We start from the raw sequence: 17,613 nt of genomic DNA on the forward strand, positions 1-17,613 counted from the left end.
ATGACTTTCTGTGTGGTTTCTGGGATGCTTAGGACTCATATTGCACTGCTGGAAATAGTTTATTTTGATGCATATGCTGCTTTTTTGCAAATTTGCACTATAATATTTATTTTCGTTTTTCCTGCAGTGGCGGACTTGGTTCTATGGCAGGTCTTAAAGGGTTAAGAATAATAAACACCAATAAACAGACTCGGCAGTAGATTTAAGTCATCAGTCACCAGTGCTTTGTGGTGAAGAGAGAGCTGGGAGTAAAAGTGAAGCTCTCGATTTAACAGTTCATCTGCGTTTCTGGTTACGAGCTTTGGGTAGTGACTGTAAGAACGAGATCGCAGATACAGGCGGCATACATGAGCTTTCTCCAAAGGTTGGCTGGCCTCTCCCTTAGAGAGTGACGAGCTCGGCCATCTGGGAGGGGCTCAGAGTAGAGTCACATTGAAAGGAGTCAGTTTAGGTGGTTTGAGCATCTGACGAGGACGCCTCCTGGGTGAGGTGTTCCGGGCATGTCCCATCGGAAGGAGGCCCTGGGGCAGACACAAGACGTGCTGGAGAGATTATATTATATTATATTATCTCTCGGCTGGCCTGGGAACGCCTTGGTGTTCCACCGGAAAAGCTGGAGGAGGCTGCTAGGAAGAGGGAGGTCTGGGCTTCTCTCCTTAGGCTGCTTCTCCTGTGACTCAGCTCTGGATATGTGGAATAACATGGGGAAGCAGTTCTGTAGTAATAATAATAATTACAATAAGTACTGTTGCCTCACAGCAAAAAGGTCCTGGATTTGAATGCACCATCTCTCACACACACGCACAACGAGCTAATCATGAACATTTCCCCGTAAAATACAATCTTTAATTGCTGACAGTAGGAATTATACATATGCTCTCAGGCTAAACTTGGCCTTAATAGCATTAAAAACGTCTTTCATAACTATTAAGTGAAATTTGCATTTTTGTCAGTTTGAGAGGGCAGCAGTGCATAAAGAGCAATATGCAGTACTACACTCTGGCTATGTTTCAGTTCAGGCTTCACTTAAGTGTTGAAAGATTCACAGTAATAATACTACTTTTAAAAGAAACTGATTCTAAGGATTCGAGGCACTGAAAATCACCAAGCACTGAACAGAAAGTCAAGAGACCGGATATTTTCTAACACATTCATTCAGACTGTACACAACACATCTGTCTGTAATCACAGAATACGTCACAAACAGTGCTTCTTGTGTGAACTGTTCCTCTTGAGTCCTGAGATAGACAACAACCCACAATCTGCGTGTCAGCTCCAAGGTTGTTGTATAGCTTTCACTCCCCCACAATCCTTCAAAGTTAATGAAATCATTCTCACAAAGTCACTGGAGAGGTAGCTCGTTCTCAAGCTATCAAAAGGTGCGCTGAGTAACACTGAATATTAAGAAAATGTGACAACAGACCTGGAAACGTGTCATTGGTGTACAAGGACACAAAAGACTTTGTCAGCTTGTGCATTCAAATTCAGAGTCACCTCCGAACACATTAGCTTTGGAAAGAAGGAGCAAACAGATGAAAACAGATGAAAGACTGATGTTTGGGGCTAATGACTCATCTGGAAGTGTCACGAATCCGTGCTAACTGAATCTAATGGACATTGTTGAATTGTATAATCACATCACTTTAAAACTATTTGAGGAAGAGCTAATTCAAAGTCAGAAAACCTGCTTTGTTACTTTGTGTTCACTGTGTTTTAATTGGTAATGAATGAGATATACAGCTGTATATTTCCTTTGTCAAAATGAATTAGAAACACAGTAATGTAGTAATAATCAGCTGTCCAGAAATCCTTGGCATGTTGATTGAAAAGGGTTTTATCTCTTCTGCTTTTCTCTTCCAGGGATCCAAATCAGCCAGTTCCACAGGACACCAAATTCATCCACACAAAGCCGAACCGCTTCGAGGAGGTAGCGTGGACAAAGTACAACCCCAAGGACCAGCTCTACCTTCACATTGGCCTCAAACCTCGAGTCCGAGACCACTACCGAGCTACCAAGGTTGCATTCTGGCTCGAACTGGTTCCGCACCTTCACAACATTAATGAATTTTTTCAGTATGTATCCACTACTACTAAGATACCTCCACAGGACACTACACCGTATCCTTATACCAAACGGTTCCCGGGTAAAAACAACTGGCCCTCCACCACACGCCACCCGGGAGTCCCTTCTGCCAACACCAAGCAAACAACCAACCAGCGCAAGAGCGGCGACCTGACCGATGAGTCAACCGTGGTGATTGAAACCAAACGGGACTATTCCACTGAGCTCAGCGTCACGATCGCCGTGGGAGCATCGCTGCTATTTCTGAACATCCTCGCCTTCGCTGCGCTCTACTACAAGAAAGACAAACGTCGCCATGAGTCCAACCAGCGCGTCCCCACCCCGCAGCGCAACTCCGCTCCAACCAATACTCCATCTACTGCCAACGACGTAGCCCATCTGCAGAGCGAGGAACTGATGTCTCTACAGATGAAGCAGCAACAGCTGGAACACGAGCACCACCACGAGTGCGACTCGCTTCAGGCCCACGACACGCTGCGGCTCACCTGCCCACCGGACTACACTCTGACTCTCCGCAGGTCACCTGACGATATACCGCTGATGACTCCCAGCACCATCACCATGATCCCCAATTCCCTGGCTGGCATGCAGCCTCTGCACAATTTCAACACGTTTGGTGGCAGCCAGAACAGTACCAACTTGCCCCACGGCCACTCCACCACGCGGGTATAGCTCAGCTGGGACGGGACTGTGCCAGGTTCCCTCTGGATTAACAACCACCCACACGAGGAGAATATAAGTTATTCAGCAGATGTTATTTTGCTACCAAGCCTTCTTGAAACGTATATACAATATAAGTCGACGATAAACTCACAAAACTATTCAAAATGAATGTTATTACAGTAATAACTCTGTTTGGAGCAAATTGTCACGAAGGTTTTCGAGGAGCGTTACCAAGACAACCAGTGGATGACTGTTATATAATCTCATGACACAAAAACAACAGTTTCTATGTTGACAAAGACAAGAGTTGGTGAAAAGCAACAATGGAACATCTTTTCCTCCATGCACCTGACTTGGGCACATGAAATGTATTTATGAAAACTTTGTATAAAAAGAACACAAAAAAAGGTATATTGACATGAGTGGAAATACAAAAAGTTTTAAAGAAGAAAAACAATATTAAAATTGCTCCTGAAACTATTGTTTTTATTTTATTTTGCTCGTGCTTTCTGTTGAGGTTTGTGTAAATATACCTGAACATCTGTCATTCTTTCTTCCTGTTACCACTTGTGTTTCATTCGTTTTCGCACAATGACCAAATTGCGATCACAATCCCACGCTCGGAGAGTTGCACACTGCGGGTTTGCAGGTCACCACATACAGTACTGTCTCGTGCATTGCTTCGTGTCCACGTTTTAGATACTGCATGTCCAGAACGAGCTTTACTTTGCATTCAGACGTCTGCTGTCTGACAGTATGGACTGACTCACTCCCATCACCCTGTTATGCTTCCAGCAGTTTTCTGTCTCGCAATCTCAGCACTGCCTGTGCTTACGATGTGACCAGCAATGTATTATTTAGAAATAAAAAGGCAGTGATTTTTTTGTATTAATATTAGTTGGATATGTTTGTAAAGGAATATATGTTAGATATTTTAAATTGTCATATGCTAGCAATATGTAAAGTATTGTGCCAGGATTGTGATATTTTGGGTTACAAAAAAGTGAATGAGTGTAAATATTAATGATGCTAATTATTATGAAATTACAACACGAGTAGTCATAACTCTCTTTCCATTTTGCATCCTACTATGAAAAAAGAGGCAGATGATTTTAAGCTACATTTGTAAATTCTATTAAATATATATTCATTTGGTCTATAAACCAGTCGAGATAACGAGGGTTTTAATATAGAGTTGAAAAGTCCTTCTTTAGTAGTTAGTCTTGTATTTATTTGCAGTTTTGCCTTCGGTAATACTACGCATATTTCTGGACACTTGTATAAAGTTTTTCTGCAACATTTTTAATAAAATATCACAGTATTTTCTAAATAAAAAAATGGGCGAGAGATAGAAAAGAAACATGGTTCAAGGTCTGATCGGATTATTTGTCTGGTGTGTGTTTAATTGGAGAGTATTGCCACTGGACAAAGGAGCACACGTCAAAGCGTTTTCACTCCTACAAAGTCACATTCACCTTTGCACACATATTTCTACAGCAATTTATATTTTATAGAAATAAACTTACACACGAGAGTTGCTGGATTAGAAGTTTATCTGGGTTTATTGTGCCACAGCCACCCTGATAATAAAAAAACAGTTCACAGCAAGAACTCAAACTTTATCTGAAACAAGGATGTTGCAAAGGTAAGTCTTTCATGTTGTTTTAAGTAGAATTCTTTAAAATGTTCATCTTGTTACAATGTCACGCTCACGTTCTTCATCTGTGTTTTATTTAGTAACAAACACTTTGATTTATTAAAACATTCAGAAATTACTCTGTCAGCTTAACTAGTCATTTTTATCACAGTAAAAACAGTGATTTTGTTGTGATTCCACTGTCATAGGCAAGTTTATTTGTATAGCACAATTCAACAACAAAGTGATTCAAAGTGCTTTACAGAGACATTAGAAACAAAAACAAATAAAAAGCAGGATTTAAAATTGATTAAAACAAGCAAACAAACAAACAAACAAACAAAACAGTATATAAAATCAAAACAGATACAATCAGTAGTTAAAATGTAAATCATACAACAGTCATACAACAAAAGTCTGAAAAAAAATACTTGATGAAGTAGAGAAAAAAAATGTGTAAAAACACGTGTAAAAAAAATCCCTAACCCTTCTATAAGTTATAGGGTGAAAATAATAATAACACAAATTTCACAATAAAAAAAACAAAGGCGACACAAACACACACAAGAATAGAGTTCCAGTATATTTGAAGCTTTTTTGTTTCATTGACATAATTATTGAGGCTTTAAGTATCAAATGAAATGTGTGTTCTTCAAGGGGAAATAAGGGGTTGTGCAAAACTGGAAACCAACATTTCCATCCATACGTACACGTTTGGTGTGTGGAACTGACTGTGCTACTGTCAGTGTCCTGTTTCCACTGTGACACTCATCAGGTAAATTCACCTTAGATTACCCTGTGGACAATCATGAGGACACCACTGGAGTCTACACGTGAGGAGTGAAATCAATGCAAGATGTCAAACTGAGGTAGAAGGATAACAGGATGGTCCATAAAGCAAAGAGTTGATGCCAGACTAGGAAATTAGTATCTGTCAATGGATGAGAGCAGCCCACTCCATCCTGGCATACACGCTTACAAAGGGCGTGGCACTCTTCCAATAAAACCATTTATACCAGTATAATCTCAGATGACACAACAGTAACCAGCAGTAGAAAAACTATTTAGTAGAATAATAACTATTTACTTAAGTAAAAGTACTAAGAAACCAAGCTAAAAGTCCTTCAGTGAAAGTGTTAAAAGTATTTATATGTAATTTTATGTATTTTTTCTGTATTACGTCATTAGATCATTTTTACTCTTGATTAACAGAAAATATTTTTTAAATTATTTTGCAGTAATTGAAAGCGGTGGCATTTTAGTTGAAGTTAAAGCACAATAGTTACTATTACTACATCACTCAGTCATTGTCAGTCAGCCAGTCAGATAAAGTTATTAATAAGTTATTATGGAGCCACTATTGAACACAAGCCTGAAGGTGATCACACGTGACCACGTTGTTAGCACAGTCTGTCTCTGTGTGATCTAGTGGGAACACTGGCGCAGGGTGATGACTCAGCTCTCCTACAGCCAGTGAAATGTGTTTCAAAAGGGAAAAACACTCCTGGTATATTTAGTTCCAGATAAACCTAAAACAAGCGCACTGGTAAGCGGGACACTCTTCTAGGAAAACAGAAACACAAAGTGGGTTTTTACTGCTGTAAACAGAAAATGGAAGCATTCCTCATTTTCCTTTAGCTCTCCTTTTTCCCAACCGCTCACATAGCAAAAGGTTGCTCCAACCTGAGTCTAGTTCTGCCGGTTCTTCCTGTCAAAAGGGAGTTTTTCCTTCCCACTGTCACCTATGTTTGCTGATAGGTGGTTGTCTAACTGTTGGGCTTTTCTATATACAATTTTAGGGCCTTTACAATATAAAGCGCCTTGAGGGGACTTGATTTAAATGAAACTGAACTGAATTAAACTGAAGTTCCCAGTCTGTGCCCAACACATGAAATACTTTGACTCATGTTTCATTTTCATGTCTTCCAGGCAGCATGTTTAAGCACTTGATCAACCAAATAAGGAAAAATTAGGAAGTTGATCCTGGCAAAGTTTGAGGTTCACAGAGCATAGTTGTGAGGGCAGTGTCAGCCATTTTCGGCTCCAAATGCACGTCACTACGCCTCATAATTCCTCCTGACCTCTGCATTGTTGTTCTCCCGACTGTCATTTAGATGTTTCACAGTTTCAGGATTACACTATCAGTTGTGTAATTAATTTGATTATAGAAGCCAATGTATTGTTCAGGCTGAAGGTTTGCATTACACCTTTCCTTTAACACACAATGTGAAATGCTGCAAACCTGTAGACTGACTCCTGTTGCATTGTAGCTCTATGCTGCTTACTGAGTTAGAATAAATCAATGCTGGCTGTTTAACGCTTGGAACTTTTGAAACACTGACTTGCATCTGCAAACAGTTTGGTCTCTGCTAGCTAAGCTGGATTCTCGTACTTTTGTGGGTTGCTGTTGTGCTCCCTCAGGGAAAAAATCTACACATTGTAGATGTGTGTTTGTGGAGGTGTGTTTGTGGAGGTGTGGAGCGTGTGTGCCCTTCCCTGACATGTGCATGCAGACGTAAACCATTCAGTAACGCTTTCTTGAATTCCCCCCTCACCCAACAGCACCACTTTCACTATTCAACCTATTGATCCTCCTTACAACAAGGCAAGCAAATTAGGTTTTGAGTTAAATGTGGATTGACAGGGGGAAAATTGAATTCTTTAGTAATGTGCAGTTACTGAAATGCAGTAAACGTCTCCATACAAAGCTCCACAGTAAGTAAAGGCTGCCATGTAAAATTCATTTTATAGAAGCAAAACTGTTTGAGCAATAAAGTATGATCCAATAAACAAGTCTGATAGATACGAAGATGAATGCTTATTTAGAGAGCGTCAAACAAAGAGGTGTGGATGTGCAGGCAGCCTTTTAATTGGCACATTGTTTATGCTTATGGGATGGTGGAGGTGGAGAGGAGTGTTGCAGAGGTGAGGCGGCAGAGGGTGGTGCGGTGCTGAACATTGTTGGAGACTTGACTAAAAGTTAATTAAGCTGGCAGTAGTGCTCCATCACTCAGCCACGGTCCCAGAACTGTCATTCAAGCGCACCGCTCTCCAGGCAGCCATTACCGAGGCATATCGATCCTCACAGTGACACGCTAGTGCACCAAATAGGAGCAAGTAGAGGTGTGTGTGTGTGTGTGTGTGTGTGTGTGTAACCAGGTGCAGCATGAACCTCTGCTGTGCTCCTCAAACATGAATTAAAATGCAGGTAAATAACTCAGCAGTAAAGCCACTTGATTGCATTTCCCTCCCTGGGTTACTGGAGCCTCAGTATCAATATATGTGCAGTTAGGTGGCAAGGAACCACGAAGGCAGAAATGACCTGCAGAAATCCGCCTTAACGACTTTTACTTTGGAGAACATTGTCCTCAGCTCACATTCAGGTTCTTTTCTCATCAGCTGCTGATTTCAAGAATTTTCTACATCACTTGCGGTCCATGTAATTGAGTGACTTAGTGTGATGGCAGAAAGGATCATGGGATTCATGCAGCTGAATCCTCTGCCGTAGCATGCTTCTCAAATTTCTAAAAATGACTGCTGGCATTAATGAATGCGAATCCTCTGCCACAATGCTTCATTATGGCAGAAGAATGTGTCGTGCCAACAGCATTAAGATTAGTCTGGCCTATTCCACCTGTCACAGGACAAGAGGAGTGTGCACCCCGCAGGTGTAACACACAGAGACAGAAAACCATTAACACTCAGTCACACCTAATGTCAATTTAGAATCACCAATTAAGCTAATCTGATGTGTGTTTTTTTAAACCAGAGCACTTTGTGAGTGGATGGCTAGTGAAAAGCTTAACCAGCTCATTAATGATGGTAAATTTGATTCTTTTTACTGAATCGAGTTTTAATGAGTCACTCACCAAAGTCAATCGTGTTTTTGAGTCATTTGATTCACTGAGTTAGTTGACCAGAGAGTGCAAAAAAATTACATTTTCACTCAAACTTAATTTGTTTCTCTTTTCATGTAAATCCCACTGCTAAGATGAATGATTATAAAAAAAAACAAACAACTATTTTATAGAGCAAAAAAGAGCAAAAACATTTCTAAAATTAAGCAATTTCCTATCAAAATTGCTTAATAAACATTTATTTTGTTTATTTTTATTTTATTAGTATTTTCCTGAAATGTGTCAAATATATATTTTCTCATCTAAATGTCCACTGAGCTGTGAGCCAGGGGGCGGCAATGCCCCTTAACATTGGTTGCCAACCAAGAAGAAGAAGCTGTGAGCCAGGAGGGAGGGGGTGAGTGAGTCCTGAGTGATTCGCTTACGATTCAGCACAGGAAGGGAGGGGGTGAGTAGCTCAAATGTGCTGTTAGCATGTTAGCTGTTAGCATGTTAGCTGTTAGCATGTTAGCAGAGCGATGCTACTGTGAACCAAGGAGCTATTGCCTTGATGTGAGCTTCTACTCAGGGTTTTTTCTTCCAGTTCAGATTAGAAATGCTTTTGTTAAGAAACTGGCTGTTGTCCCCCCCCCACACACACACAATTTTAATTATAAGCTAGATATATTTCTACTAATGGAATTAGTTTGCTAACATCAACAGGGATGAGTCAGTGAGTCAGTTGGGCTTGTGAATCATGATTCACGAGTCAGTAAAGTGATTCTCGAGTATTGAACGATTCGTTCACGAATCGGACATCACTACAGCTCATTGTTATCACCAGAGTTTCAGGTGGTGAAAAAGTAAATAAATAAAAATAAAAAACTTTATCGAGGCAAGCAGAAAGTCAATCCAAAATCCAAAAATCTAAACTGGAAGACACATGAGGGAAAACAGGTGGTAGGCAAAAAAACTTTCAAACTAGCCTATGTACTTCTTGGACTTGCACCCTGATGAAGGTGTCACCATCCTGGGTCGTTTGACCCAGTGTTTTCTTATAGTTTGATGTTTGTGGTTCATGTTTAAGTTCATTTAGTTATCTTAAACTCATTTCTATTTTGCCTAGGTTGCCCTTATAGTTCATTGTTTATTAGATTCTCCCTGTGTTTAAGTCTCCCTCGACCTTCATGTGTTTCAGTGATGTCTTTGTCTCCGTCTCCTCCTCTTTTTTACACGTTTTCCGCTTGTGACCCATTCCACCTGTCTTTCCCCAGCCATCGTGTTGTGTTTGTGCTTAGTTATGTCCATATCTCACCTCCAGTCTCCTTGTATATATGTATAGTGTTCCTCGTCGATTCGTCATGTTAAGTCTGTGTGTCTGTCATATGTTTAATGTCTGGGTGTCCTGTGTTGTCAAGCTCATGTTGTCATGTCTGCGTCTCATTATGTTTCCTGTTTTATTGTGAAAAGTAAGGTAATAATCATCATAATAATACATTTTATTTATAGCCTTTCAGACCCTCAAGGTCACATCCAGTTTACTGAATAATCTGAAACTTTTGAAACCTTTTTTTTTCAAAAGCGTATATGTATTCCTCTTGATTGTATGTATTTCTCCTGTTTGTTATTTATTCCTGTTCTCTTACTATTTATATTTTATTCTTGCACAGTTGGTGTGGAGCACCCATAATTTCATTGTACATGTACAATGACAATAAAAGGGGTTTTCTATTTTGTTCTATTCTATTCTAACCACACATTAGGATAGACAAATGTGCTACAGCAGTTTTTATGTTAGCAGTTTTGCTAACTTACACAGTCTCAAACTGAGCATCTATGACGAGTCTTAATAATGGTGCTCAGTATTTTTCACAACATGAAACAAACTTTGTATAAACACTTCCAGCGCCTCTACTCAGGACCAGTACAATTTCACTTCAAATAGAGACCCTCGACATCTTACTATGTTCAGAAGGAGGTTTTGTTTTGGAGACTCACAAAAGGAGTTGGCTTGGAAGTGAATAACTGGGACCTTTATTGCCTCAGTACCATTCATAAACATATACAACACAATAGCCCAAATTGTACATTAATAGTGCATGTTAAAGGTGAATAGATGTAAAACAGAATAAAATAAAATAAAGACACTTAAATGAAGACTTATACTGAATTGTATCAGAGCTCTTTTGAATGAATGAAACAGATTAAAGTGTTCCCGTTGTGAAGTTTGAATTGTCCAGTCTGAATTGTCCTTTAAAGTCATTGAGACACAAACAGGTGTACTGTAGGGGAATTGTCAGTGTGCAGACCCTATTATCTGGGTAGGAAAAGTAGTGCATAGGGCTAATCTGAAATCCAAGGTTGGCTTGAATCAGTTTCTCAGGCAAATCCCACAATCTGATCGCATGGCTATCCACACCATTTCACAATCATCCAGGATCTCAAATGGGCTGGGCTCGCTGTCAGTGGCTCTCCAGAATCCTTCGTATCAGTTCAAAAAGCAATCTACACCAACAGTGCAGAACAATGAATTAGAGCAGGGCGATATGGCCAAAAATATATATCACGATATATATTTGAAAATTTGCGATAACAATATAACTGACGATATAATTTCTGTGAGACAAAATACAACTCCACAACTTTACTAGCGCAAAAAAAACCCATCCATTTATTTTACTTAAACAAGCAGCTGTTTTTTTTAATGTGCATTACAGCTATATTAACATTTAACATTGCAAATGCAAATTTCTTGCTGAAAGTTTAACCAAAGGCATTTCCAGTAGAAATGGGCTGACATATCCTGAGCTTAACCATGTATAATATCCACTGAAGTTAAAAAGAGGTGCTTTGCTACATTAAACTGCAGTGTGCCAAATAAAAAAGTAAAATATGTATTTTTCGGACCATAAGGTGGGATTATAAGGCAACAAAGCAGTCAGATAAATCAAACTTTATTCAACTCATTCTTCTTTCTTCCTGCACTTCTGTAACATTGATTCATTAATGCTGTATTCTATCACAGCTGTTCTATTCCCATGTTGTTGCAGTATATTAATGACTAACCTCGTATTGTGGATGGATTATCTCAGTTGTTCTCCTGACTGAAGTTTGGTCCGTTTACAGCATCCTGCCATGCGATTGCATTTGTCCCGAACCATCAGGAACCTTCACGTTAACTTTTATCGAGTGGAAAAGTGTTAGCGTTCATCCTCCAGCTTCACTGTGCTTATGCTATGCTAGCATAGCTGTGCTGCTAGCAATCACGTCGCACATCATTAAATACCAGCTAGCCCAACTTCAGTAACCCTACAAAAGCCACTGCTGTGTAGCTTCCTGTCTTCATTTATGTTGGAAGTGATAGCAGCGCTGTACGTTTAAATTTTTTTCAGAAATCTCTCAGTCAGAACATGCTATATCATGCTTAGGTAACTAGCGAAACTAGCGAGCTAACTTCCGCTAACTTCCTGCTAATTTCTAACTCCGTTAAAAGTAATGAATTCTGTTTTCATGGATGCCTGGATGCTAAACATCCTAGTTACACCTGGTAAAGCAGCAATGCTGATCGTTTTATTAAAGATTAAAGAATTTAGACAGTTTTTAACTCTCAGTGATGCTGCAGTGTTCGTTTGACTTTGGGACCTTAAAGGACGGAGTTTAGGACCCAGATTACTCCCAGATTTACGAGCACCTTAGTCCGACAAATATGGCAATAACGATGGCCCGCTTGCATGTTCTACAAAAAAAATGTGCTTTGTTGTGTATCTGACGGACAAACACCAAATCAGTTAAGTTGCACCATTTTTACAAACTAATTCTGGTTCATCCATTTCACTCAACAATCTGCTTTCCCCATTCTCATTCTCCGTTACCGCCGTGCTTATTCGGCACTGCGCATGCGTGTTTTACCCATATTCTATCGCGATATTTCATTTTCTTATCGTTGCCCAGCATTGTACCGGTATTACCGTGAACAGTATAATATGGCCCAGCCCTACACTGAATTTCTTTTCCATCTTGCATTCTTAACATGAGCTCATTAACTTGTTTTCCAAATGCATTAACAAATGGCATTCCCTTTAGCTTTACCAAGTTACAGGAGTTACAGTAACTTGTTTGTACCAGTATCAACTATTTTATCACAATTATATCACAATAAAGAACATCAGCAGCTTAAACAGTAATGTAAACAGTCATCGTTTGCAATGAAGGTGACATTCATCCTTAAGGCTTACAAGCAAATGTAACTTAACTCACATTACTATTAAACTTGAAATATGCTCACTTCTATTAAGACCTAACCATTCTAATATAAACAGAGCTAGTGCTTCTATTTGAATACCTCCCCGATTGGGATATGGCTTCGGGGGGGTGGCTAACAGCTATTAGCAGCTAGCATCGCACCTAGCATCGGCAGTAAAACATCTTTAGCTCAAAGCATTCAACACTTTTAACACCCTGTAAAGAACAAGAAGAGAAGCAAAACAACACACCAGATTCTCATAGCTCCCGATTGTTTTTTTTCCAAAGTTTCTGAGCTGAATAGGCTAGTGAAATACATTATCTAACTTAACAGGTAGCTAACAAAAGGCATGTGACTCACCGGGATATTCCTACACAAATAACTTGACAGACGTTATTCCCTTTGTGGTCAGAGTTTGGGGCCTAATAAAAGTAGCTTATTAGCATTTATACGTAAAACAATCTGGTCTCATTAACCGGGTTGCAGCATTACATACCAAGATACTTTTCCATGCACTCCAACACACACTTGACCACCATCAGAGAGGGAAGATCTCACAGGAAGAGACAGGTAATGCTTCCTGCGTACTAGACGCAAGGTCGTCAGAGCACAAGACTGCATCACAGCACCCCCTTGTGACAATAACAGGCTATAGCCTTAGATAACAAAAAGGGATTTTGCAGCCCTGTATTTCACATGGGTTACACACTGTTTATTCAACAATGAAAAATACAGTTCAGCATAATTTGAAATAATATTAATGAAAACTTTCTGTTCTGAAGAATTTCACAAAATCACTTTGGATGAATTAGACGGATAGATTAGACTGTGGAGCTTTTGTTCAGAGTAGTAATCCCTTTTAAATGGAATGTAACATTTTCAGAGCCACTTAAAGCATTTCACAGAGGTAAATAATTGCATTAAAAATAGTGGAAAAGCTCAAGGTCTTTGCTAAATCATCACTCTGGTTAGTGCAAATGGATGCAAATGCACATTGATTGTTTTATTCTATCATTCTTATGTGATTTCTCTCTTCCTGCTTCACTCATAGGCTCAGCAGCACGCTTAATAAAAAAATTTAAATAAGCTGGAGTGGGGTCTCTCATCCATTCTCTCCCTCACATGGTCAGAATATTAATCAGAATTTGAGTCGTAGGCTGCCAGCAGTCCTGTTTTTTGCTGATATTATTTTTGAGGAGAGCACGACTCTGAAGCCCATTTGGATCAGATCTTCATCTTTTGTTTGTTTTTGCTCTGGTTTTCACCACCTTTTTTGTTTTCAATCTATTTGAGGAATTCTTTCTTGTAATATTAAAAGTTCCTTTAACTGCAGCAGCACTGTGGCATCCGTTCCATTGAGACATACATTAAGACACTATCACTAAGACAATCTAACATGATGCTCTTGTTTAGGTCTGTGTTCATTATTCCCGGCTTTTCGTCATTACAGGGTGCTGCCCTGTGTAGGAAAACAAAGACAGAGAGTGAGTTTCCCTCTGATGGAAAACATAAAACATAAAATGTAGGACATGGAGGTCAGGTTTGATGATATTTTCCCTGCTCTCAGTCGCCAGATGAAACAGCAGAGATGATTTATGGTGGCTGGCTGGATGGAAGCAGCGCAGGGAGCAGTGTTTTCACTGGCCCCAGCAGACACAGCTAAAATTGGGTTACTCACAAAATGTAGGGTCTGTCTCAGACTAATAAATTTAATCATGGCCTTCTTCCCTGCAGGTTGTTTTAATACTGTCGGATTACAGAGGTCTCTCATCTCTCCCTGTCTCTTTATGGCAGACACAAATGTAGTCCCGTCAATACGGCTACAGCACAAACATGTAGGACTCTCAGAGGAGAGTCGAGAGTGTTTCTCTGACCAGATTTAAACATAAATTAAGCTCAGACTACAATTTTATACAGATTGCTTGAACAATTTTCTAGTTTTCTAGAAAGCTTCAGTCTGACTAGCTCAAGACCAAACCACATTTACCAAAACATATTTTAAAAGCTCTGTTTCTAAAACATGTTACTGACAATGATGCAACAGACCGAAAGTCCCCTCCTCTCCTGGAATAGCATATTTGGAATCTGACTGCAAGGACTTGCTCTCTCAGCCACAAGAGCATTCGTGAGGTTCAGCGTAATATTAGTAGATAAGGTCTGGTTTCTAGCTTACAACTGAACATTTTATTTAGCATCACGCCCCATGGTCATGTTAGCTGACTTTAACACTGTCACTGTTCTGGGAAGTTGTTGGTTAAGTTTCCACATTACATTAAATGAACATCCTGCATGTTTTCCAGTCTGAGTCAGTGCCTGGAAGAAAAAAGATTCATTAGATGTATGAGACCTAAAAATGTATGTCTGGAGTTCATTACTGTTAGGCCCTGCTGCACTTTGACCCCTAAATAGAATTTAAAAGAGTGTTAGTCAAGTAGAAGTTTCAGGTATCTGTAACTTTGTACCTTTACTCCTTACAGTTTAACACAAACATCTGCTCTTTAAGTTTAACAGTATCATTTGTCTACACTCAGGAGTTAAAGTGGCTGAAATGTGTGCAGAAGTCTGTAAGTTGTGTACTTCAGCATCTAACTGCTGTTAGAGAAGAGCGGTGAGCACAAAAGGAGTAAAGTTTTTTTTAAGTGGCAGGCAGTGTTGGGTGTAATGCGTTACTAAGTAACTCGTTACTGTAATTAAATTACTTTTCCACTGAAAAAGTAGAGTAACTAATTACTGTTCATTTTTAGGTATTTTAATTACAGTTACTTACAATGTACTTGTGTTACATTGTAAAATAATTAAACTAGCTGAATGTCATTATTTAATTTCAATAATTTGTCTTCTAAACGTAGAAGTAAACTCTGCTCTTTAACATCGCTGTAGTGCAGCTGCGCGACAGTTTGCTGCACAGTCGTATTCTACAGCGGAAGCTGTCGGACTGAAGCGTGTGGCTGTTTTAGGAAATGGACATACTCCCGTCTCTTCACTTTTCTGAAACAAGCAGACAAGAACGTTACAGTAATATGTAAAAACTATCGTCTGCTGTTAATAGCACGAGTAATCTACTGAAGCGCCTGACACGAGCATAGACGAACACTTCTGAGCGATGCTTGTTCATCATCCATCACCGCGGCAACTGCTGCTAAGCAGCAAAACCTGATTTTACTTCAGCAGCACAGAAAGCGTCTGAAGGTGAGCTTAAAGAATGATTGCAGGCTACATCATGGAGGAGATGCTCCCGCTGCTGTAGAGTCTCCATCTTTAAAAAAAATATTTATTATTTAAAGAGTTTAATTTCTATTGTTTGCCCACTCAAGGTTTTTAGGGATTTTAAGAAGTATTTAGTTAAATTACTTATTTAGTAATTAAGTTACTTTTCTGACACAGTAATTTGATAAGTATTTTAAATACAATATTGACTTAGTAATTAGTAATTAGTAATTAATTACTTTTTAAAGTAACTTACTCTAACTTACCCAACACTGGTGGCAGGTAATTTCAAATGTTAGATTTTTAATAGCTGAAGAAATGTGAGCAAACACACAAAGTGATCGTATGCAGTGTGTCACACATCGTGTTGCTGGGTAAAGGTCCAGCTGTTACAGTTCCCACGGAGAGAAAACAGGGTAGAGATGTTTAGATGTGGAGATGAATGGTAGAGAGGTTAGATTTAAAGGTAAGGACTGCTCAGTGACGCTTGAAAAACTGCAGATTTAAAAATGACCTCTAATGTCATTATTTGTAATAACATGTTGGATCTGTATATGATGTGTTTTGATAGTTTTTCACATTGTGAAACTTCATTGAAAACAAACTAATTATACCAACATTGTGTTCTTCAAGTGTTGCATGAAAATACAGTTTTGTGCAAGATAAAGAGGTTAGCTGAAAGTACTGTGGGGAATCCACAATAAATATGTGTTTGAAAATCAGAGGGAACAAAACATAATTAAGTGATTTTAGGTCAGCTCCTTGTTTCTCTGGATTGTGACTCTATAACAGTCTGGACTGACACAATGAAGCCTTTCCCTTCTAAAGAGGACAAAATCTCTTTGACCTGTTTGTTTGAGTGATGATGTAAACTGGATAACATCACCATCCAGGTGCTGAAGCCACAGGAAGCCTTTGAATCTGACCGGGAACACAAAAAAGGAAGAGAGCACGTTGATCATCTGTCAGGAGGAGAAAGATACGCTGCGGTGACAACCCAAAGAGACTGAATTGATTTCCAGCTCACCATCTCCTCAGACCAGTTAATGCACACAGAGGAATGAAAATAACACCTGCATGTGGCCAGTATATCTGTATCTACCACATGAGAGTAAACGCATATATACTCACCACTGTTATGCATCATGTTGCAGCAAACAGACCCAGCAGTCTTAGTTAATTATAGGCTAGTCTGTGTTAATAAACCTCTGCATTGAATCATACCTGTTAGTAATCTCTGTCTCATTAACCCTTTAAGACCGACCATAGAACCAAGTCCGCCAGAGCTTATATTATATGTTTACATGCTGTGGAGCCATTTTTGGGAGCATTTCAAGTTGCTATACATCAATACAACCATTACAGCCCAAATTTTAATAATATGTCTGCATTAAGTGCATAGTAATTACATAAATTGCAAAAAGTGCAATAAACTACAAAGAAATTGAAAAATCCTTTTTGTTTTTTTAACATATATTTCTAGTTAGAGAAATTTAAGAGGCTTATCCCTCAAAACTGTAAATACAAAAAAGTTGCACAAACTAGTTTCCCACCACAGGAAATTTATTTTGAGTGTCTTCATAGTTTTATATTTGAAATACACCAATTTTTATACACTGCAGGAAAAACGAAAATAAATATTATAATGCAAATTTGCAAAAAAGCAGCATATGCATCAAAATAAACTATTTCCAGCAGTGCAATATGAGTCCTAAGCATCCCAGAAACCACACAGAAAGTCATAAAGTCAAACATAACTTTTAAAAACACCAGTATAGGCTCATGAAGCCCTGATGGTAAAAAAGTACATTTCCACAAAAATGACGTCACTTCCGGTTTCGGGCAGGTCATGGCGGACATGTGATAGTTCGCACTGATGGACGTAGGAAGTGTTACGAACAGCTGATCGGTGAGAGAAACATTTCATCACTCAGGTGACTTCTTC

General features: G+C 39.2%; 1 protein-coding gene and 1 long non-coding RNA gene across 2 annotated transcripts in view; one reads left to right on the forward strand and one right to left on the reverse strand.

The window, feature by feature from the left end:
• nlgn4xa (neuroligin 4 X-linked a) overlaps positions 1 to 15,654 on the forward strand; it is a 125,300-nt gene extending 109,646 nt beyond the window's left edge. The window contains exon 6 of the mRNA XM_085151409.1: positions 1,861 to 15,654. Within this exon, the coding sequence (XP_085007535.1) occupies positions 1,861 to 2,755 (895 nt within the window). The 3' untranslated portion in view covers positions 2,756 to 15,654. The remainder of the gene's footprint in view (positions 1 to 1,860) is intronic.
• Positions 1 to 17,613, reverse strand: part of LOC146492421 (uncharacterized) — a 425,011-nt gene that overhangs the window by 371,002 nt on the left and 36,396 nt on the right. The window lies entirely within an intron of this gene.

Source organism: Neolamprologus multifasciatus, chromosome 23 (genome assembly GCF_963576455.1).
Source record: "Neolamprologus multifasciatus chromosome 23, fNeoMul1.2, whole genome shotgun sequence".
NCBI lineage: Eukaryota > Metazoa > Chordata > Actinopteri > Cichliformes > Cichlidae > Neolamprologus > Neolamprologus multifasciatus.